Source organism: Dipodomys spectabilis, unplaced genomic scaffold, assembly GCF_019054845.1.
Source record: "Dipodomys spectabilis isolate Male_0828 unplaced genomic scaffold, ASM1905484v1 ptg000455l, whole genome shotgun sequence".
Lineage (NCBI taxonomy): Eukaryota > Metazoa > Chordata > Mammalia > Rodentia > Heteromyidae > Dipodomys > Dipodomys spectabilis.
The window spans coordinates 472,124-496,479 of NW_024871132.1; the positions used below are offsets into that span (position 1 = coordinate 472,124).

A 24,356-nucleotide genomic window follows, 5' to 3' on the forward strand; every position below is an offset into this window, starting at 1 on the left:
TTAGCCACCAGAAAGCAGGAAGTGGAGCTGTGGCTCAAAGCAGTAGAGCACTAGCTTTGAGCAAACAAGCTCAGGGACAGGCACCCAGGCCAGAGTTCAAGCCACATTACCAATTTTTTAAAAATAGTGGTAACACTGGTAAAAGAAACAGGAAAGACTTGAAGCACTTAATATGCTTGAACTGAGGTAAAAAGTTAATGTCTGCATATACTAGAATCTAGGCAAATAACAACAAACAACAACAAATAGGGAAAGTCCTACTTCTGTCCATCACAAACTCACATTTTTAATTTCTGGATCTTCAATTCTCTAATGCTGGGGCTCAGTGTCCAATGGCTAGTATTTTCAAAATATTTGAGAAGACATTTTAGAGACAGCCCAACTCCCTAATATTTTTTCTTTTTTTCTCTCTGTGTGCTAGGAAGAAGGGGGACTTAAAAGAAGGGGATTACAAGTGTGACCCACGGACACTCAGCTTTAATGCTCTAATTTTTAAAGCTGTGAAAACTGAAGGCTATGTATTTACTCATTAATGCTTACTAATCTACGTTGAACAGTATACAAGTAAAATTCTGAATTAGTAAAAATGTTGGAACAAATTAAAGCCACAGGGCAAGACTAAAATTGGTGGTCCAGAAATGAGCTAAAGGCTCAAAAAATAAGGCAGCACACAAGTACAGAACCAGGAAATGGTTAGAAACAATATGGAAAATTTCATGACATTACCTTGAGCAATTTTATACACCCACAACAGGACTAGCTGGTTCCAAGAACAAATGAACATCATTTTTTACTTCCTAGAACTGTTGAAATACTGGATGAGAAAAATCTGAAAGGCTACACCCTAGACTGCAACTGTGTTCTATTCTTTCCAAAGGTTAGCCATTCTTTTTTATTGTCGGTCGTGGGGCCTGAACTCTGGCCCTTAGCTCTTCAGCTTAAGGCTTGAGCCACAGTACCACTTCCAGCTTTGTTTATGTGGTGCTGAGGAATTGAACCCAGGACCTCATGCATGCAAGGCAAGCACTCTACCACTGACCCACCTTTCCAGCCCAAGCATTCTTCATTAGAACAGAAACTTAAATATAACTGTGCAGCAAAGCTTCAAGATGAAAAAGACAATGCAAGCTAATTTGGTTTTGTTAGATTATTTGATTCAGTATAGCTGATAGTATACTTGACTTTTAGTTGATGACTACTTGATCATAGTCTCATTTGAATATCCTACAATTATATATGCACAACATCCTGATTTTGATTAAGTTTAATGCTGTGCTGTGTAGTATGACCACTTTACAATGCTTCTGGCAGATTCTTTACCACTTCCTTAGTATGTGTTATATTTTGACATTTTATTTTTTTTAATGATTGATTTTTATATCACGTGGCTTGGCTTCAAAATAGATTGGGTATTTTAACAGTTCTACTAAGTTAAAACAGTTTGCATCATATTCTTCTGAAATAACCTAACTTTTGTAGAGCTGTGTTTTAAAGCACACATATGCAGCATTTATGGTTTAGCAGAAAGTGCACAGTACAGTGGCTCACGCCTATAATTCTAGCTACTCAGGTGACTGAGATCTGAGGATCACGGTTATCTGGAATCTTAGTACTGTTACTTATAACCTGGTATGTAGTAAAAGACATAGAAAGTGGGCCCCCTTACTTCCCAACCAGAATCTTAATCTGCAAGAACAATTATTAGATTATTTTGTATGTATCTTTTTATAAGCATGTTGGCATATGCAATTTCTCTTTCCTTAATAGATAGAATCTTAGCATACATATATTGGCTGTATTCTAATCTATCTGCTTAAATGTATCTTGTATTTGGTGATATTTTACATCAGCACACATATATTCCTGTTTTAAATAATCTATTGTTGGACATTGTTTTCAGCCTTTAATATTTTTACTTAAAAAGCTTTTTTATTTTATTTTTTTGCCAGTCATGGGGCTTGAACTCAGGGCCTGGGCACTGTCCCTGAACTTCGCTCAGAGCTAGTGCACTACCACTTGAGCCATAGCAATACTTGCAGTCTTTGCTGTTTATGTGGTACTGAGGAACCAAACCCAGGGCTTCAAACATGCTAGGCAAGCACTCTACTACTAAGCCACAATCCTAGCCCAGAGCTTTTATAAAGTCTAGGTTTACTTGTTGTTGTAAAAATAAACATGTCTTAAAAATAAATATAAAAAATAAAAATAAGTGTCTTAAAGGTGCAGGGGGAGGGAGGAGTTGGGGAGGTGGGGCAGGAAGGCATGGTAGGGGAAAAGTAAAGGAAGGAGTAACAATGCTTGATAGGAAATGTACTTATTACCTTACTCATGTAACTGTAACTCCTCTGTACAGTAACTTTACAATAAAAATATATTTAAAAAGGTGCAATGCCGCTTCATATTTATATAAAGTAATATACATACCGAAACAAACTCCAAGATATGAAAACAAAAGACTTTTATTTTTCTTTTTAGTTTTTGATGACTTTTCCTTACCTTATAAACAGTATATTCACATGTACATCTTTGGGAGGTTGAAAGGGAGGGCACAAAACTTGATGGAAAAAGGGTAAAAAAGTGCAGCAGTGGAGTTCACTGGACATTGATGAAAGTGAACTATACAAACTGTGGTGGAGATGGGAGAGAGGGACTAAGAGAGAATTAGAGAACAGATGACACTGTTCAAAAGGAAATATACTCCTTACCTGACTCACATAAACGTAACCCCCCACCCATACACCACCTCTATAATAACAATAAAAATGCATGTCTAAGGGACGCTGGTGGCTCACAACTGTAATCCTAGCTACTCAAGAGGCTGAGATCTGAAGATCAGTTCAAAGCCAGCCTGGGCAGAAAAGTCTGTGAAGACTTTTATCTCCAATAAACCACTAGACAACTGGAAGTGGTGCTGTGGCTCAAGTGGTAGCGCACTCCCCTTGAGCTGAAGAGTGCAAGGGCAGTACCCAGGCCCAGAGTTCAAGCCCAACGACCAGGGGTGGGGGTGGGAGGTGGAAGCATGTCTAAAATAGATTAGACATGGAATTGGAGGTTAGAGAACATACACTTTTAAAATGTGATTGATATTATCAAAGTACTCTTTTTTTTCCTTTTTTTAGGTCTGAGACAGTCTTGAAACTTGCAGTTTTAGCTCATTGGCTAGCACTCTATCAACTGAGCCATACTCCAACCCAAAGGATTGGTTATCTTATTTTTCTCTCTTTTTTTTGAACAAATTACTCTTAAAAGAGTGTCCTACCAACAACATGTCAGTGTACAAGTTACCTTTCAGCTAGAGTATAAACAAAATTACATGCAGAAGAAAATACTACTTGTAGAAAAATCTCTGTTAGGGAGAATCCAGTGAGATAGCAGATTAAAACACAAAACAAATAGATCAAGCCAGGTGCTAGATTCATGACCGTAATCATAAATCACTCAAGAGGCTGAGATCTGAGAATTGGGGTTTGAAGCCAGCCTTCAAAGACAAGCCTTATCATCACTTCATCTGTGAAAAGCTAGTGTGGCTCAAGTGGTAGAGCACTAGCTGTGAGCAGAAAATAGAGTGAGGTCCTGAGTTCAAGCTTCTTATTACCTCCCCCACCTCCCAAATCACATATCAATCAACAGCAAAGTAAAAGAGGGCCGGGAGAGGAGGGCTATATAAGAGGGTGAATGAGGAGTAAACTTGTTTTGATATAGTTTATTTGCATGTATGAAATAGAATGAAACCTGTTTATATTGTTTTAAGAAAGGGGAGTGGGCTGGAGGAAAATAACAGAGAGGTTGATCGGGATACACTGTTTACAAGAGCAGTAATATCACACAAAACTCTTCTGCAGAACTACAGCTTTTTAAAAAGAGGTTGTAGAAGCCTTTGTAGGATGTAAAATTAAGGCTCTCAGAGGAACTGAGGGCGCTCACTGGCTCTGTGATGTGCCCAGGTATCTTAACATAAAATCAAAGATCCAGCGAACCTTATATCCACAATTCAGAGCCCACAAACATAAATTAGTAATTCTCAAAACAATAACAAAAATCACCTATCAACTAACAAGTCTACCAGACTCTCTGAGCTTATTCCATGGCTTTATTCTATGCTTTAACTCAATTTTTCTACCTCTACTCCTTTGCTTTTTACATATTTCTCTGTAAATGGCAATGTATATGGATTAAAAAATATTACTAAGTTCAAAATAAAAGTCATCTCCTTTTATGTCACATAGAAAATTGAGAGCTAATACCTAAGAAAAACTCAGTAAGATGCTAATTTAAAACATACATGGATGTAATTATCTCTATAATGTACAGTCAAATAGAAATGCTATCAAGTTTTTCAAGTGAATTTCAAGCACAGATGTCTATCCGTTTTCAAACTTTTTTGTTTGTAGGAAGACCTGTCTTTGAAGCAGGGTGAAAAAATAGGGTGAAAATAATAAGGTGAAACTCTTATTGCTTTATTATTATTTAGTTAGGACAGCAAACATTCATTAGTCCAGCTTAATCCTATACTATTAGATACCTCCTAACTTTCTATCAGCAAATCAGAGCTAGTGGCCTCTAGTATTTCACTTTTTCTCATAAAATAAATTACTGTAAAATGTTTTGAAATTATTTTACATACTATTCTCACATGAACTTTATTAATAACAAGGCTTAAAAGGTGATTCCTGAGCTAGGTGTCTGTGACTCAGGAGGCTGAGATCCAGGGAAAGAGAGCTTTGGCTCAAGTGGTAGAGTGCTAGTAGCCAAGCAAGCAAGCTGAGCAGACTTGAAGTCCTGAGTTCAAGCTGAGTATTGCCTAAGCCCCCAAAATCCAAACCAAACCAAAATAAATGAAAAGTGATTTACCCAAGGTAGCAGATCTTGAAGCAGGAGACCAAACTGAGAGTTAGATATTATTTCTACAAGTCCACTAGTCTTCAAATTGTAGGACAAGTGGAGAATTGCATTGATGGCACAGACCTGAGGTTGCTTTATCTTGCCACAGCAACTCAATTACACCCTTATTTCTCTATTTTGTTCAGGACAACATATGTCATGAATCTTGCTGTAATTCACACATCCCAGCTCTAAAACATTCTCCTTCATTTTATTATGGCTTAGTATTCACTTGTGCTGATTGCTGGGAAGCATCATTGCTACATTCAATTGTACAGTAGATTAATTTCTAAGAACTCTGTGACGAGTTTCTCAAAGAAAAGTAGCCAACCAACCCAAAGTATACTCAACTTGTTCACATGGTCCTTAGCTTAGAAAGTATGTATGTGGAATTGGAGAGTAGTACTGTCTCCTGTTTCAGTAAAATGGGGCAGCTAATTGCAGCTGGGCATGGTGTCTCGCCCCCTACCATTCCAGCTAGTATAGAGGCAGAGATGCAGAAGGGCAAGGTTTGAAGACAAGTCAGTGAGACTGTCTCAATCAGTGGCGAGGGCTTGTATTCTTAGCTACCAGGGGAGGTTCATGGTTTTAGTGTAAATAATTTAAAAGTCACGTGTAATTATCAAAGCTCACTGTACTTATTAGCAACTCAGTAAAAAAAAAAAAAAAAACTTGTGAAAAAAGCTGTTCGTATTTAAGACCTTTCTCTATTTTTCATTTAACAAAATTTGTCCAAATTAACTTTTAGCCTAAAAACAGAGAGAACAATGTTAATTTTTGACATTAAAAAGGTCTATCTTCCCAGACTAATACATCCTGCTTCCCTATACATTGCCACAGAGTTTAAAAATGTCATACCAGATTTTTTTCAACTATCTAAATTGAATCATTTTATTATGTGGTGAGCCAGATAACAGTAAGCAAGGTAGCTTGATGTTCCCAGATAATGCGTTATACAAGGAGAAACAAAAATAATTTTTATCTTTCTTTCCTTCTCTCATTCAGGATAATAACGTTACTAATTATTCAAAACCACTACTTATCTTTGAGAGTCAAACTTCTCCACAAGGGCTATTTCATTTCCGTAAATGACAAGCATTTTCAAATACATACTATTATGTATCTTTTACCACAGAAAGATATTCTCTAACTCTCATTTGGAGTTATTAGAGTTTGAACTCAGGGCTCTACCACTTGAGCCATGCACCCACAGTCTTCAACCCTCCCTCTCTATCAAGAAGGTAAGCTCCATTATACTTTTGTTTCCATGTAACCCTAAGCCGCTCAAAGTTTCAAATGTATCAATGTAAAACTACTAAGTATCAAATATATTTACTATAAGCTGCAAGGAAAATAGGCTACATTTTTACAAGAATTATTATTAATCTTGAAACAACTGGAAAGCCATGGGAAGAAAAGTGAGTTAGGCAATAGATATATTGAAATGTCAGTGGCCCAGACAACAGACAACCCCATTTATCTAAGAACAGCAAACTTAATAAATTTTACAAATATTCTGTCGATATTTTCTCTCTCAAAAAGCAAAAGCATCAGACCCTATCTCAACTTAAGACAGGAAAGGAACCCTTGTGTAAAGCAGGAGGGATGAGAACTGGGAAGAAAGCAACATGAAAGGGCAGCAATGGTGACACTTAGGAAGGACTATGGAACACAGGGAGGTAAAAGTACCTTCGATAGGTGCTGGGGAAAAACAGCATGGTCAAAGGAGAGAGGAAATAGAGGAAGATGAATAATTCAAGAAATTGTCAAGCTCATGGTGAAATTACTAAATAAAATCCAAAAGAGCTAAAGGCTCTATGATGGATGGAGGTTTGAAAGTGGCACAGTAGAAGAACCAAGCAATTAAATTAACTAAGCCAGGGAGTGTGTGAAACATTTACAAAGGTGACATTGGAGCTAGGCCTTGAGGAGAGAGGAAGCCTTTGCCAGGGAGAATCATGAAAGAATTCAGAAAATTGCTCTTTGTCATATTTTATGTGTTAAAGGTGAGCAATAAGAAAATCTCTTCCTGGAAAAGAAGACTGTCCTACGAAGTATGGAAGGTATATCTACTGAGAAAATTCCTTATCCAAAAAAGAAATGTGGTTCTTTTGGGAGTACCATTGTTTTTTAACTCTGGGACTTGAGCTTGCTAAGCAGGTGCTCTACCACTTAAGCTCAGTCTGGAATTTCTGTGTGGGACTAGTCTGGACATTGATTTCCAAGGCATACCTTCCAAGTAGCTAGATCACAGATATGAAACACTAGGCTCGGCTTATTAGTTGAGATAGGGTCTTGCTACCCCCCCGTCCTTCCTCCCAACTGGCCTCCAACAAGATCCTCCAGGGCCCTGCCTCCTGGACATGTGGGATTACAGGCATAAGCCACCTTGGTTAGCCAGGATGTATCTTGATAAGAAAATGCACTCTTGGCAGTTCCACTACCTCTGCGTTTAACAATTCGAATTTCTGGTGCCATTAAAGTGTAAAGACTTTTTAAACAAACTTTAAGCAGCAGAAAATCCAGTCCCTTCTTTTTTTCATTACTATATATTAATTGTACAAAAGAACGGAAACCCCATTTTCTGAATGAACGACAAAAAAAAAAAAAGTCCCAAAGACAACAGGTTCTTCTTAGGTGCATCTGGCTTTAGGAGACAGAAGCAACATTTATTTCCTATACCTTTTCTCTTGATTGTGAACCAAAGAATGACTGAGGGCAGTTAGAAGAACACTGTTTCCTGGTAGTGTGATTCAGGACACTGGGGGGGGGGGGGGAAGCGCAAAAACGTTTAGAGCAAACGTTTAGGTCGCGTTCTCAAGTCCCCCAAGAACCTGTAAACTGCAAACTTGATCATTTATAGGAACCGACTCCTCTGGGGGTGGGGGTTGGGGGTGGGGATCCCAGGAGCAAGTGCAACACCCAACTGGAGGCCCGCAGGAACAACAGACACAGTTGTTGTCTAGCAAAATACACTATCCCCCAACCCAACATTCACTGGCCCCCAATGACATCCCCGCATATATAGAAAAAACCCCTTCCCCAGAAGTCCCCCCCCCACCCCGACACCCTCACAATAACTCCCCACCATCCCAAACAACCCTGCGGGCGTGACAGGCAGCACCGACTTACTGAGCTGTCCCCCGCCCGACGCCGTGCTCGGCTCCCGACCTGCAGCGCCTCCGAGGCCCGCCGCTCCGGGGATCCCGGGAGCCCCGATCCCCGGCGGGGTACCGCTCTGCCTCTCGAAGTTGCCTGGGTTGGAGAAGTAGTCGCGCAGCCGAGGCAGCTCGCGGCCGCTCTCCAACAGTTCCGTGTGCAGCTCCAGGGCGGTCAGCAGGTACTGATCGCGCAACAGCTGGGCGGCGATGGCATCGATCGACAAGCGAGCCGGGGTCTCCCCGGCGCCCCCCAGGGCCATCGCCGCCGCCGCCTCCGCCGGGACCCCCGGCCGCGCGCCGCTCCCCAAGGCCAGGGGATCCTGTGGCGACAGCGAGCCCGCAGAGCCGGGGTCCAGGCCCACGCCGGTACCCAGCCGAAGTCCTGCCCGCCGCTCCTCGGTCGCCGCTACCTCGTCGTCCTCCTCATCCGAATCGCTGAGGAACGGATTCACGCCGCCGCCGCCGCCACCTCCGGGCGCCATCGCCGCCATCTTATCCTGACAGGAGAGTGGGCGCCTCCCTGGCAGGCGCCAACAGGCCGCAGCCTGAGTCTGAGCGTCGGTGGCCTCGCAGCGCCTACACCGCCACGGCCCAACCACGTCCCGCCTCCCCACCTGGAGGCTAAGCCCTGGCTCGGAAGTAGGAGGTCCGGGTGCGGCAACACCCACTGCTTCAGCAGCCGCTGCACCAGCAGCCGGCTCTGCAGGCGTCTTCCTGGTCCCCAGTCTCGCGAGAACTGCAGGGTGTCCCGCCCTCTCCCCGCCTTAACCCCGCCCCAGCACGCCTCAGTCCCGCCTTATCTCAGCCCCAAGGCTCCAAGATTGAAGGACCCGCTCCCGGCTCAAAAGCAAAACCCCGCCCATCACTCCTCCTGATTGGCTGGGATGCCAGGGGATTGGCCCGGGAATTATCGTGAGAGTTGCCGCGGCTCGGGAAGTGTCGGGGCCGTCTGGTGGTTGAGGGTCGGGTGTGGAGGTGGTTTTAGGGACACCCTGGTGGTTGTCCGTTGCGTGGGCTGTGGGGAACCCTTCCGATAGCTCCATGGCCTTTGGTCCTGCCTTCGCGCTGAGGAGGCCTCGTTTCCGAGATCAGGTCTGACCCAGGTAACGTCCCGGGACCATCGCGCTGAAGCGCGGGGCTCCGAAGCCGCGGCCTCGCGGGAACCGTGGTCCCGCGGATCCGCGCCACTGTTTGCTCTCGGTGACGTCTCCTCAGCGCGGAGGCCGAGTGCCCCGCACACGCTGGCCAGAGCCGGGCTTCCTGCCCTTCCCGCCCCTGTGTTTTGTCCCCGTGGAGGCCTGGCGACAGCCCCGAGTGGCTTGGGTGTGGGCGAGGGCTCCCCCCGCCCGTGGGAAGCGCGGTGCGCCGTGGAGTTTGAATGGAAGATGCAATGCCCAGCGTCGGTCTGTGACAACAGTGTTAAGTACTCGCTCCCGGAACACCTGGGACTCACCACACAATTCTCACAGCAGGGACTTTTCTCTGGAGTGTAAACTAAAGCCCAGAGATTTTCTAGGACCCGTCCCCAGGAGCTCCACCAATAAGTCTTCAAAGGAAGTCCCGTCATTTGTGGCCCGTCCCGAGCCGTCCTTTTCCCACAATGCCCTGCACGCTCTCTGCCTGGTTGGTTGAAGCTAGGATGGAGGTTTTGCTTGTGGAACTTGATTTTAAAGGTGGAGCGCTGTAGGCAGTATTGATTTCCTTTGTGGTGCGTTGACACTGTAGTCTTTAATTGGGAAGACTGGCGCTTATCTTTTCCATTACCTTTTGGCTACAAGCTGAAAAAAGCAATGTTTTCCAATGGACAGAACTAGACGGCTATTGCTGATGGCTTATTTTCTCACACAACTTGCTACTTATGCAGGTTTTCAATTTCCTACAGTACAGCCCTCAGTAGGCACCAAAAACAAACAAGCAGCTGTAATTATGACTATCAGGCAAGTTACATATTACACTGAAGCAGTAAAGTATCCTTTGTGGAAAATAAAAGTAGAGCATTCTTATATAACCTTAGGTCAGGTTATAGGTTTACAGGTAACATATGCCAACAGTTGTAGGCTTGAGTTTCAGTTGAACCAGGTTCAGCAAACTGAAATGTTCATTTGAATGGAACCCTGAGCTATTTTTATTTTGGCTGGTACTGAGCTTGATTGCTTGCTCGCTTAGCTGGCATGCCACCACTTGAGTTATGCTTCCAGCCTAACTTTTTGCTGGTTCTTTTGGAGATAGCGCATCACAAACGTTTCTGTCCAACATGGCTGTGTCCTGCCATCCTCCAGATCTTATTAGCCTGCCCTTGCTTACTTTAGACTATAAATTTTTTATAGGACTACCTCATGATATTCTATGTTAAATATTTTTCAGTGCCACTTGTTGAAGAAAATACGAGAAATTCCAACGTTAGGGAATAATACCAATTATATCAATGATATTAAAATGACCAATACTCTATCCTTTTACATATTTTTTTAAATCAAAAGGGATTGCCGATCCTTATTTCAGTTTGCCAAAGTGATTAAAAGTTAAACACTGGAATGGAGGATTAGTGAATGACACAGGAAAAGAATGGTTAGTTTGTACAATAGAATGGATTGTTTGTACAAAAGAATGGATTGTTTGTACAATATATCCATCTCTGTAATGCAAAATTTTAGAAATCTAAGCCTAAGTTAAAGTCCCAACTATACATATAAATTATGAGACCTTGAAAAAATTCAAGCCTAAATTCTGTCAAACTCTGGCATTCATCTGCTAAAGGGGATAATGAAAGGCATAAAATTGAGAATATTCTTGTCACAGTGGTAAGCCATAAATGTTAGTATGGCCAGTTATTAATTAATGAAATAGTAGTTACTGAAACATTTTTAGAAACCAAATAGCTACTGTTTTAGCAGATAAAGCCTGAAAAAGTAATTAGGACAGCAGAGCTAAAAGGAAATACCCTTAATTTAGGATCTGAGTTCTAACACTCAGGTTGAAAATAGATTAAAAATGTTTCCTTGGAGAACTGTAAGAAGTTGGATGTAGAAGTTCTTTCTTGATGAACATAGAGAAATGCGTTGTTTTTACTACATCTAATGCCTATCCTGTAAGCGTGGGCTTGTTTATGTGACCTTGCAAGCCCATAACAAATGAACTGGCCAGTCTTCCCACTAGGTCCTGGGAAGTGCCTAGAGGGATACCTCTGTATACCACCATCAGAACACGTTGTTTTGTTTTGTTGTAACTGTACTGGGACTTGAACTCTGGGTCAGGATCTGACCTTTAGTTCTTTTGCTAAAGGTTGGTGCTCTACTACTTGAAGCACAATTCCACTTCTAGATTTGTGAAGGTTAATTGGAGATAAGAGTCTCACAGACTTTCCTGCCTGTGCTGGCTTTGAACCTCCATGCTTCAATCCCAACTTCCCGAGCAGCTAGGATTGTAAGCCTAAGTTGCTACCACCTGACTAGTGTAGATTTTTATTTATCAATAAAATATGCAAGTGACACAACCTATAATAATTTCTGATCTCTGCTATCAAAATTTATTACTAATATTATTGGGAAATTTACTTTCTACTGAAGATTTAGCCTTTATAGCTAATGTTTTATCTGCATAATAATAGCTACTGAAATTTGTATTTTAGAAATAAAGATATAAAATTTATTTTCCAAGCACTTTAATCATGTAAGTGTTAAAGAATATTTTTGGAGTTGGGTACTGGTAGCTCAGGCCTGTAACCATAGCTACTCAGGAGGCTGAGATCTGAGGATTGTGGTTCAAAGCTAGCCCAGGCAGGAAAGTCCATGAAACTCTTATCTCCAATAAACTACCAGAAAAATGGAAGTGGAGCTGTGGCTCAAGAGGTAGAGTACTCACCTTGAGCTGAAGAGTTAAGGGACAGCGCTCAGGCCCAGAGTTCAAGCTCAGGACCAGCAAGAAAATTAAAAAAAAAAAAAAATTAACTACCAAAAAGCCAGAAATTGAGCTGTGGCTCAAAGTGTTAGATTATTAGCCTTGAGAGACAGCACCCAGGTCCAGAGTTCAAGCCCTACCACCATCAAAATAAAAAAGAGGAATATTTTTGGGAGGCTAACGTTCTAAAGTTTTAGTAATATCTAATAATTTTTTACTTTTCAGTGTGTGTTAAACATCCAACAGATGTAAGCCAGATAGATTTTATTGATGCATGAAGATAGGAAAGTTTCCAAACAATTGAATCATGGCAGGAGTTTCATTCTCAATAAATGGGAACAAGAAGTGATTGTCTTTAAAGAGAAAAATCACATGATAGTATTGCTTAATATTCATGTGTTTGGCTATAATAAGTAATGTGTAAATACCAATACTTTAAATTTACTGAGCTTTTTATGTATCAGAGATTACTTACACATAAAATGTGGGTCTTTTTTTTTTTTTTTTTTACAGGTAGTTCAGTCTTTACAGATCTGGTCTAGAATTAAAAAGGGAATCACAGCGACCTCTAGTGTCCATAGCACATATTGTCTTTGATATGGTAAACAAATAATTCAGAAAAACCTCAGTCCTTACCAAGTGCATATAGGACTGTGATGGACATTAATGATGTCCTATCCTCCTTCCCTAGAATTACAGTGACGTGGTGGAGAGATACGTTAGTCCAAACAGTCAAAGACATTGTTAAGTACTCAATCCAAAGGTTTTGGTTTCTGATTTAGCCTGCACAGTCCCTAAGGAAGTGAGGTTGAAAGGAGACAGCGTGACAAGTGAGAGTGGAGGCTAGGTTGGAAGTACATTCTATGGAGAGGACATTGTATAGCAATGGGGCACATGGGATACTCGGAGAGATAAAGGAGAATGGTGAAATGAGCTAAACTGCAATAAAGGTTAGTATTACGGGATGAGGTTAGAAAAGGAAGCAGCGACCAGCGACCAGTCCATGTAAGACCTTGTAAGTCTTGACTAGGATGGAGAGCAGTACAGCAGGGTTTTATACAGCATCTAAGATGTACATAACTGTCTTTTGTTTTTTTAAAAAAAATCATGAAAATAATACTATGACTGTGTGCCAAGACAATATTAGGAGTCAGCCTGCCTGAGTGCAGTAGTTCAGGCAAGGGATGGCATACCTGGAGGACTACAGGAATGGGAGTAGAGTAAGACAAATGAAAAAGAGCCAAGAAAATAAAGTAGACTCAATTCTTGGATGAAATATAAGGGAGAGTGTGGTAAAATGAATGATGGATAATTCTGTGACTTGCATACTTCAGGATAATATGGTATCATTTCCTCAGGTATGCAAATAAGGATATGATTAAATAAAGGCAGGATAGAAAGAACAGGGTGATAAGGTAGCCTAAGACCAAATTTTGAGTAATTTCAAAATTCAGTAACCAAAGTGAGACAAGAATGTAAATAGAAAATGAAAGGAGTAATATTTGTAGAAAGGATGACATCCTGTTAAAATAACAACAAAACCCAATACAAAATAGAGCTGAGCACCAATGGCTTGCTGTAATCCTGCCTACTCAGGAGGCTGAGATCTGTGCATTTAGGTTCAAAGCCAGCCTGGGCACGAAAGTCCATGAGATAATTACCTCCAATTAACCAGCAAAAAGCTGGAAGTAGAGGTATGGCTTAAATGGTAGAATGCCAACCTGGAAAGAAAAAACTGGGTGACGGTGCTCTTAGAAAGTACCTAATGAAATACAATGTGTAGTTCATTGTTACTAATTGAAAGAAGGCATATAGTGATATACAAGGGAAAATATTTTCCTAAAAAACTCCTATCAAGAGCAGTAATGCTCATAAGAAGTATTCTTGAAGGTCTTTACATGTCTTTTTACATGTTAAGTGATACTTTGTTTCACTGAATAAAGCAAGCCAATTTTAATGTTTAATATTTCTAAGATATTGGTCTAAGATACTAGATTTAGTCAAATATGCTTTTATTCTAACAGAGGTTAGTCAAATTTCACCCACATGAATATATTTACTTTTTTCAAGAGATATATTTAACAGTAAAATTTTGTTCTATTTTCTTTAAGTCTAGGAAAGTTTGTTTCCCGTTTTAAAATAATTTTATCTGGTATCTCTTTTGCTTTATAAGTTTTCATGCTTACACTGGTAGGTTTCCTCTAAGGTTGTCCGAAAGAGTCTTAGACTATCTTGGTGTTGAACTTTGATAGCTCCTGATGGATCTTGGGGCTTTCTTGAATTATCCTGAAGGCATAGTCAAGGAGGAGAATTTCAGTATATCTTAAAATATTTTAAAACAGGAGCTAAAGTTTATATATACATACATATATATATATATATATATATATATATATATATATATATGGTAATGGCCATGAAAATATTTGAAAATTTTCATGAAATAAAGTGAACACATTGAATAATAATAAAAGATATTAAAAATTCTGTTTGAAGTATTGCCTGAATATTATATACCACATCTCCTTTTTATTTATCCAATTTTCTTTGTTATGCTGTATCTATTGGAAATGGCAGCTTTTTCCTTAGGATGGCTTATGAAATAAGCAAAGAAGAGAAATATTTATTGCTGAGTTACTGAATTAATTTATTGTTAGGAGAATCAATGTTCAATTAAAAAAATTGTTTCTGTATACAGATGTCAAAAGCAGTAAAGGTGCCTATAGCTTGTGAATTAATGGTTGTACTTATGGTTTGTTTAAAACATAATATGAGATATATTTAAGACTATACAATTATATATAAATTTTAATTATTCACATTGAGTTTTGTATGTGTGTCAGTACTAATGCTTGAACTTAGGGCCTTAAGTTCCTGCTTGGCCTTTTTATTTTTTTCTCTAGGTTGTAGAGCTTGAACTCAGGTCCTGAGCACTGTCCCTGAGCTTTTTTCACTCAAGGCTATGGTTCTACCACTTTAAGCAACATCTCCACTTCTGGTTTTCTGGTGTTAATTAGAGATAAGAGTCTCACAGACTTTGCTACCTGGACTGGCATTGAATCTCTGTCCTCAGATCTCAGCCTTCTGAGTAGCTAGCTGAGCCACCAGCACACGCTTGCTTGTCTTTTAGTTCAAGGCTGGCACTTTAGTACTTTTGCCAAACCTCCACTCACATACTTTGCTGCTCAGCTGGCTTCAAGCATCCTCAGACCACAGCCTCCTGAGTAATTAGGATTAGAGGTGTGTGTCACCAACTCCCAGCCACAGTGATGCTTTTCATAGTGAAAAATTAGAAAACATTCCAACCTTAGTTTCATCAGGAAAATAAGACTCTGTAGAATAGAATAGAGTGTGGTAAGTGATATATGGGAAAATGTTTAATTTTTGAAAAAGAAATGTTAATGTATGCAAAAGAAAAAATGAGTAAGGGCTGGGAAGTTGGCTCAGTGGTAGAGCGCTTGCCTTGCATGCATGAGGCCCTGGGTTCGATTCCTCAGCACCACATAAGCAAAAAAAAGAAAAGAAAAAAGCCGGAAGTGGCACTGTGGCTCAAGTGGTAGAGCGCTAGCCTTGAGCTGAAGAGCTGAGGGACAGTGCCCAGGCCCAGAGTTCAGGCCCCATGACCGGACCCCCTCCCCCCCAAAAATAGAAAAAAGAAAAAATGAATAAGTAAAATTGTGTGCTTTTACAAAATGTAGATAGAATGAAAATTGTAAGAAACTATTAACAAAGACTTTATTTCAGGTGGTAGAAACATAGGTAATTTTCCTATATTATTTATTAACAATTTTGTTATTTATACTTAGAATGCCATTATTAAGTTTCTGCTTATTGTCTCATTGAGCTCATGTAGATTAAAAAAGGAGCAAACGTTTATACTGAGACCATTGCTTTTGATTATAACTGCTTACTAAGGAATTTTTATGTTGTTTGGACTTTGATATTTAGTTTACTCTTGATTTTCTAAAAAAATTAGCATATGATTTGACCTTTTTGCTCTGTCATATTTTCTTTGTTGTATGGGTTTTTTATTTACCTTTGATAAGCATTTTTTTCTAATATTTTCTTTCATTTTTGCAGCCTATTTTGCCATCCTTTTATTCCATGGTATGATGATTCTTCAGTCCTGGAAAAAGATGTGTCTATAATTCAAATGATTCTGTCTTTGGTATATTTCAACCCAGGGTCATTATATGTAGCCAATACTGATTCAAGTAAGATCAAGTTCAAGTGATTTTTTTTCTTTCTTCTTTAGAGAGATCTGTTAACAAAAGCAAATTAGTAGACTGATGTGAAAAATCCTCCTATAGCAAGTTTGATGGCATACTGTTTAATGGCATACTGTCTTACAGTGTTATTGAAACCTTTCGCTTCACTGAGTTGTCTTTGGGAATTGTAAGCTTGTCATATCTGTGATTATATCTCCCTGGTACTTTTTGCCTCACGCTCATAATTATGCTGACATCATGTATAGAGAACATTTTTTCCAGGGCTGAGGACTGAACCCAGGGCCTTGAGCTCGCCAGGCGGGCGCCCTTCCGCTGAGGTTTTTAAACCCCCAGCCCTGAGAATATTTTTACTGAATGAATAAATGTAGCCTTTTTTGTATTGATTCAGGGACTAAAAAGAGAGTGCAAAAAATAGAGTGCAGATTTTCTGAAGCACAGATGAAATTTAACTTCCTATGTATAACTCACCTAAATGGATAGAATACGTGATTCCTTTCAATTTTGTAATAGGCAAGAGAGCCCCTTGGCTCTTTGAGCTGATCACTACAGTAAAAGATAAAAACTAATGAAATTCAATCTACAAATATTTAAATAATTACAAATAATAGCAACAATTGTAATATGCACAAGCAAGAGTATTATATATAGATATATACATGTTTTTTAACTGAACCTTAATTCATTTTAGAGGTGGTTTAATTCTTTTTTGCCTCCTTGAAAATTTTTATGTGCTTAGTAAGGACTTAAGCTTATTAACGGTTGTTAGTCCTTTTTTTTTTTGGTCCAGTCTTGGGGCCTGAACTCTGGGCCTGGGCGCTGTCCCTCAGCTCTTCAGCTCAAGGCTAGCGCTCTACCACTTGAGCCACAGCGCCACTTCCGGCTTTTCTTCTTTTTGTTTATGTGGTGCTGAGGAATCGAGCCCAGGACCTCGTGCATGCAAGGCAAGTGCTCTACCACTGAGCCACCTTCCCAGCCCTCCGGTTGTTAGTCCTAATGAACATTTTTGAAATTTTTCCTTGGTGTAGTTTGCTGGTTTTTTTTTTCCTGGCACTATCTCATTGTTAAATCATGTTTATTGTTACTATTGTAAGTGGAAGAGGAGGTGTGAACTATCTAATATTCTGTAATACATGTCCTATGGAAGGGGTGGCATTGATCAAGATGAATTGTACTTATAAACTAATTTGTTAACTTGAAGCCCCTTTATACAACTACTTAAAATAAAATAAAATACATGTTCAATTTATATGTACTTATGAAAATACGTGAAAACACATATGTATTAAGATTTATTTCAGTTTAATTTTGTTCCCTGTTTCAGGTTTTCTTGAAGATCAATCAGTTACGGGATATGCTGTTATTTTTTGCTTTGGGATTGCTCATACATTTTGTGTTCTTTGCCTCCATCTTTGACATTTATTTTACATCTCCGTTGGTTCATGGAATGACTCCTCAGATTACACCATTGCCTCCTCCAGCAAAAAGATTAGTGTTGATTGTTGCCGATGGCCTTCGAGCAGACACACTTTATGAACTGGATGAGAATGGAAACACTCGAGCACCATTTATTAGGTAAGCATGTCAACGGGTACAGAGTGTCTCTTAGAAATGTTATTCTGAGGTCAGGTAAACAGCAAAATACCTTGCTGTGTGTCTCACAGGGGCGCAGGGGTGATGAGAAAGAGAAGAGACCCTGCCACATTTGCATTTCTATATTAGCCCTAGATTGCTAGTTTGTTTTCTCTGAGATGTTATTTTTATTATGGTAGAAGCTGATACCAGGTGAATCAAAACATATAGCCCTATCTGATTTGGCCTACTCATTGTAATTTTTCAAACCTAGCTAACAATTTCTTATATCTGCTATTTATTAATTTATTAAAATCTGCTATTTTTTCTTGTGATGAGAAGAAATAATATTAAATACTAAATGCATTGAAGTTTAACTAGAAAATACAGAGTTTAAGCCAAAATACAGCTTGAATACAGCCTGCTATAAAGTCTGTTACCACTGTTCAATGTAACTTTGGCTTTTACTAAGTGGCTTTGGAAAGAGATGTTTAATTATTTTGGCTTACAAAGTTACTATAAACAATATATCTTTTCTGATTAATATGAAGTCCCTCAAAAACCCTTCCTAATGATTTATGGAGAGGTTAAAATCAGATTCCAAAGGAGATTTATCTAAATACTCATGTACTTATCTGTCCCCAACTGTCAGCATTACTTTCTGTCTAGTTTGTTTAATATTTTTTCTTTCTTTTTGTTAGTCATGAGTCTTGAACTTTGGGCCTGGGCACTATCCCTCAGCTCTTCAGCTCAAGGCTAGTGCCCTACCACTTGAGCTACAGCACCACTTCCAGCTTTTTGTGCTTATGTGATGCTGAGGAATCGGACCCAGGGCCTCATGCATGGAAGACAAGCATTCTACCACTGAGCCACTTTCCCAGCCCTAATATTTTTTCTTTTATGTATTACTTACTGTTATGTAAGTCCCATGAGGGCTGAGACTTATATAGACTATTTTATACCTCCCAATGGGAGGTCTGTCTAGGGGCAGCCCAGGATGTGACCTCGGAGAGGGGGAGGTGACTTTTTCCAGGTGTGCTGGTTACCTAGGTAATGCAGGCACTGGGGGGTGAGGGTAGGGGAAGACATGCAGGTGTAGGGGAAGGTATCTGCACAGGGCCTACATGGCCCAGGGCGGACCTTACAGTTACTATGTATGTGTTTTACCCAAATTAGTTTTATAAGGTTAATCATTATCAAAAGAATCTAAACCAGTAACTATAAACATTTTTTTTCAGAAAATACTGAAAGTCAAGGGTCCAGTACTACTAATGCTTGTGTTTCTTGTGTTTCTTCTTGCTCTACTGGCTCTCTTTCTGTACTAGCATCACTAGTGATTTTTCTTTATTCCCTACATTTTGCTAATCACTGTAATACAACATAGTATTGATAAGTTTTAGCAAAATAAATATTTTTCTGCCTTAATCTCAAATTTAGGAATATGATTAAATTTGTAATTAGGAATACAAGCTGTTTACCTGCTTGGGGACTCATCACTGTAATCCTAGCTACTTACTTGGGAGGCAGATATATTTGAGGCCACCCTAGGCAAAAGGTTTGCAAGACCTCTTCTCAAGTAATAACCTGGGCATAGTGTTGTGCATCTGTCGTCCCAGCCAACTAAGAGGCTAACATCAGGAGGATTTTAATTCTAGGCCAGCTTGGGCTTAAAAGAAAAGGAAAAAAAAATGTTGGCATGATTCTATCTAAGTAGAAAAGACTGATTGTTTTGTTGTATATCTGTCAGCTACACTGAGAAGTGTAAATAGTAGGATAATGGTCCATGCTGGACCTAGCAAAAAAAGATTGTATCTAACAAATAACCAGAGGGGGGAAAAGACTATGACCTAAGCAGTAGAGTGCCTGCATGCCTAGCAAGTGTGAATTTCTGAGTTTAAACACTAGTGCTGTCAAAAAAAGAGAAATTTTCAGAAATTGTTAAAAAAGTTTTTCAACAAAGGGTTATATTGTGAATATTTATATGCATTTGTTTTCAGCTTTTAAAAGTCTCTCAACATACATACACAGTTCATACACATGTATACATAACCCCCACACACATATACCCACAAACACATGTACACATACAGGGCTGTGTATGCATATACTTGCTTTTAATTGTTTTATTCCTGGATTATTTAGAAGCAAGATATTGTGACATTTCACCCCTAACAAACATAAATCTCTTAAGAACAGGACTTGCTCTTAAATAACCACAATACGATCATCATACCAAATGAAGTTTGACATTGATGTAATGGTATTTTATATATTAGCTACACATGCTTTAGTGTTTTGTGACCTACACCTTTAATGCTGTGTTTGTCTTGGGATTCTATGCAGTGGTTAAGCGGTAAATTGTGCCACTTGGGCTTCCTGTGCTTCTGTATTGAACTTGTGGCATGGGTACTACAGGGGAGTCAGCTAGGTTTGAAATACTCCTTACTATCTTGAATTTTAACTTTTCAGTCTTGATTTCTTCTGTAATAATGTTACTTTTCTAAAGCCTTATAAGAGCAGACTATGATAGTAGAGTCTACTCGCTATTCATCTGTGTTATCATTTAGGAACATTATAATGCATGAAGGCAGCTGGGGGATATCTCATACACGGGTGCCAACAGAATCTCGGCCAGGTCATGTAGCCTTGATAGCTGGGTTTTATGAAGATGTCAGTGCAGTTGCCAAAGGTATTGTCTGCTTAAACTTTTTTAATTAAATGAAATACTTACCGTATAAATGTATTTGCCACTGTATGAATAACTGTAAGTACAAATGTATTTGCTACTTCTTTACTATCAAATTACTCATAAGCTGAAAAGCATGTTTTGAGATACTTTTGTAAAGTGTTTTTTTTTAATTTTAATTTTATTGTCAAGGTGATGTACAAAGGAGTTATAGTTACATAAATAAGGTAGTAAGTACATATCTTGTCTAACTTGTTACCCCTTTCCACATTTTTCTGGTAAAGTGTTTTTGTATGCCTTGTTCCCATGACCACAAATTGATACTGATTCTGGAATTAAGCTTTAGTCTTTCCATTTTCCTGTGGTACTCAAAGAATATAGTTGGATGGATGTTTGACTTACCTACATACTACGGTCAAAAATTAAAAAGTGATTTTATATTTTAGTAATGACTTTTATTACTCTTTAAAAATACTAATATAAAATGTATGGCAAAAATCTATAATTTAAAAACCAGTCTAAAGATTTTTCCTAAAATCAAGATTCATTACATTCATTAGTATTTCATCTCCAGGTACTGTTATTTGAAGAATATATCATTTAGAGATTATTTGCCATGGTTATTTATTGTTCTTATTGCTATTTTTTTTCATTACCGGAAGGATGGAAAGAAAACCCTGTAGAATTTGATTCTCTTTTTAATGAAAGCAAGTACACATGGAGCTGGGGAAGCCCAGATATCTTGCCTATGTTTGCCAAAGGTAAGAGTCATTCATTATATTACTCAGGTGCACTAGGTTGTATTCTATCATTTTATCTGTTACTATATTTATTGATTTTAAGAGACATGTTTCCATCACACATCTTTGAGGATGTGTGTTACAGTGGATAGACATGCCAGTTTAATTGGAATCATTTTTTACTTCTTAATTATACTTAACACTAGCACATCACACTCTTAGGTAGTACTGTGTACTCAGTAAAATAGTGTATGGCTCTGTCACTTAACTTTACAATCTTAATAGCTGGTTTTATAAAGTTTTCAGTTTTCCTTTTTGAAAAATGCAACAATAGTAATGTTTTTAGAGTTAAATTAGGGAATTACTCTGAAACATTTATTAAAGTGCTTATCACTTACCTTCATTATGGTGATAATGTTGATGTGTGATTCATTGTACTTTACAACCAAGAAATTGTAGGTATTTATAAACAAATATTAAAATTTACAATTCCTATTTGAATGTATTTACTATGCCATATATTTTACATTGATATCTACGGTATTAGTGGATTTTAATATATTGAAATGCCATTATATTCAATTATATTTGCTGCAATTGAGTATGACATTTAGATGTGCTGAATTTGTTCATTTCACAAACCTGAATGTATTAGATCATTTCTCAATGAAAAGTATATATAATAAATATATATATATATATATATATATATATATATATATATATATATATATACTGCCATTAAATGCTTTTTACTGGTCAGAGTGACTGATCATTTCACTATATGGAAAGTTTTTGTAACATTATGCTTAACCATGGATATAATTTGAATAATTAGAACCCTGAAGATCATTACACATCTATATTTAATGTATTTTCATCTACTATTCATAGAACATTATTATACTCAGTAGAACAAAAAAAAATCTGTTTAATTGGTGGTGAAGACTGGTTAAGTTGCTATATTTTACCAACTTCATCTTCCTACTTCTGCCTATAACTAATAGAACAGGATCATGCCTGAATCCCACACAGTCCAATCAGAATGTTGTAGTTCATCTTATAACCGACTGCTGCTTAACTTTGGATGTGGGAAATAAAATGACTGAGCTGAGAAATAGGATCATTAGACTTGACTTTATATTACAGGGATCATATTACTTTATTATAACTTTTTCTGTGACCAACAAAAGTTTTATCTACCCCAGAAGTTAGTCAGATTATTAACAGACCTTGCAAATCTCTAAGATTAGTGTGTCATTGACCTCTTTAAACGTTTGGCATAGGCTTTTTTTTGCCTTTTATTTAGTAAAATACATGGTCCGTATGACAGATGAAATATTTGAATTTTTTTCTAGTCTTAAGGTTTATATGTCTGACATTTTCATCTAGTTTAGATTATATTACATCTTATATATTATATCATGATACAGTTTTTAAAAAGTTTATTAAAGGAGATAAAATTTAGTGCTTATTTTTGTTTAATTACATATTAGAATTTTTACTTTGCAAATTAGTTAACTTATATGTAACATAACTATGAAATGAGAATAAGCTCTTATGAGGGCAAAAATGATATGATAAGGTACATAGCACTATTTCTTGACACCTAATGTGTTAATTATTTCTCAACCTTTTTTCCCCTATCAGAAATAAAGTGCTTTGTAAAAATTTTTGGTTACTTTAGAAAAAATTTTAAATAATGCCAAATGTAGTGTTGTACACTTGTAATTCCAGCACTCTGGAAGCTGAGGCATGAGGTTTGATTGAGCCCTAAAGTTCAAGACTAGCCTGGGCAACAGCAAGAGAGTATTCCCAAAAAAATGTTTGTATGATTATTTCATACTTTATGATAGGTTAAAAGATTCTTTTAAAATGTATGCTTTCTAAATTTCCTTTGCAGGTGCTAGTGGAGACCATGTTTATACATACAGTTACAATGCTGAAAGAGAAGATTTTGGTTCCCAGGATGCAACAAAACTGGATTCCTGGGTTTTTGACAGTGTTAAGGTGGGTGGTAATCTCCAAAACACATATTTACGTAAAGTTCTGACAATGGATTTGTTAGTAAATACATCTTAGATATATTATTTTTACATATCTATGTAGTATCTTCTCCATTCAGTAGTCATTTTTAATTTTTTTAGTTTTCTTGTAAACATGCTCCTCAGTATGTACCTGCGTTTTTCTTTGTATTTACTTAGTAGAAATTAAGTACTTCATAAATTTTTTGCTGAAATGTATTTCTTTTGTCAGGGATCTTTCTCCTTTAGTGTTTTTAACTTTTTTTCACCCCAACATCCAATTTAGTCAATAGGAAAAACTTTCAAATTAAATAAAACCTCTTTAAGAAAATAATTAGCAAATTATTTTGCTAAACACTTACTAAGATAATTTAGTTATATTAACAGCCTTAGGCTTCTAATTTCTACGTTAACTGAAATACTCCAAAATCATGGTTTTGATTCCTTATGAATGGGCAGGCACTGACCATATGTGTATACCTTTCCTTTCTTCATTTCATCAGTGTTGGTGAGATATGATACCGAAAAGAGAAAAAGGATATGGCCATGATTGCTTCATACAATATGGCAAAGATATATATTTAATCAGTAACAGTAATTCAGATCATCAACAGTTGTAAGAAGTGAGAAGCAACATACAGACTAAGAAAATTCTAATCTGGACCAGGCAGTTACCAGGATGTTTTCCTGAGAGTTATGAGATGATCTTTGAAGAGATAAAAGAAGGAAAGGATATAACTGGGGAGAACTGGTGTGAAATTGTTGATTTAAGGCTGATAGCATTATGTAAGTGTTGAGTCTAAGGCACAAGCCAGCCTAATGGATTTGAGGAACTGAGAAAAGAGAGGTTAATGTGACAGGATCTCTAAAGTGGGTCTAGAGAGGAAGTTGAGAGTCTTATCAGGACTTTATGGTCAAAAACTGATGCAAATTTAGGTTACATTCTGTTGCAAATCCGTGAAAAATTCCATTCACTTCTTTTTGGAAATGGTGTAAAATTCACATGAAATTCACCATCTTTACCATTTTAAATTTGTTATTTATTAGTGTCAAATATATTCTCACCATTGGATAACTAATCTTTAGAACATTTTTATCTTGCAAAACTGAGAATTTATTAACCACTTAATGATAACTCCTTTCTCCTCCTTCTCCTAGTCCCTGGTAAT

General features: G+C 38.1%; 2 protein-coding genes across 7 annotated transcripts in view; one reads left to right on the forward strand and one right to left on the reverse strand.

Moving 5' to 3' along the window:
• The window catches only part of Relch (RAB11 binding and LisH domain, coiled-coil and HEAT repeat containing), an 88,255-nt gene extending 79,475 nt beyond the window's left edge, over positions 1 to 8,780 (reverse strand). For 4 of the 5 annotated variants that reach the window (XM_042668536.1, XM_042668534.1, XM_042668537.1 and 1 more), the window contains exon 1: positions 8,014 to 8,613. In XM_042668536.1, the coding sequence (XP_042524470.1) occupies positions 8,014 to 8,533 (520 nt within the window). In that variant the 5' untranslated portion in view covers positions 8,534 to 8,613. Of the gene's footprint in view, positions 1 to 8,013 lie in introns of all 5 variants that reach the window. The other variant, XM_042668535.1, reaches the window with a different exon arrangement.
• Positions 8,781 to 9,003: 223 nt separating this feature from the next.
• The window catches only part of Pign (phosphatidylinositol glycan anchor biosynthesis class N), an 83,109-nt gene continuing 67,756 nt past the window's right edge, over positions 9,004 to 24,356 (forward strand). Inside the window, exons 1-6 of one of the 2 annotated variants that reach the window (XM_042668553.1) lie at positions 9,004 to 9,145; positions 16,020 to 16,153; positions 17,490 to 17,740; positions 20,305 to 20,426; positions 21,086 to 21,184; positions 23,067 to 23,173. In XM_042668553.1, the coding sequence (XP_042524487.1) occupies positions 17,520 to 17,740; positions 20,305 to 20,426; positions 21,086 to 21,184; positions 23,067 to 23,173 (549 nt within the window). In that variant the 5' untranslated portion in view covers positions 9,004 to 9,145; positions 16,020 to 16,153; positions 17,490 to 17,519. The remainder of the gene's footprint in view (positions 9,146 to 16,019; positions 16,154 to 17,489; positions 17,741 to 20,304; positions 20,427 to 21,085; positions 21,185 to 23,066; positions 23,174 to 24,356) is intronic. The other variant, XM_042668554.1, reaches the window with a different exon arrangement.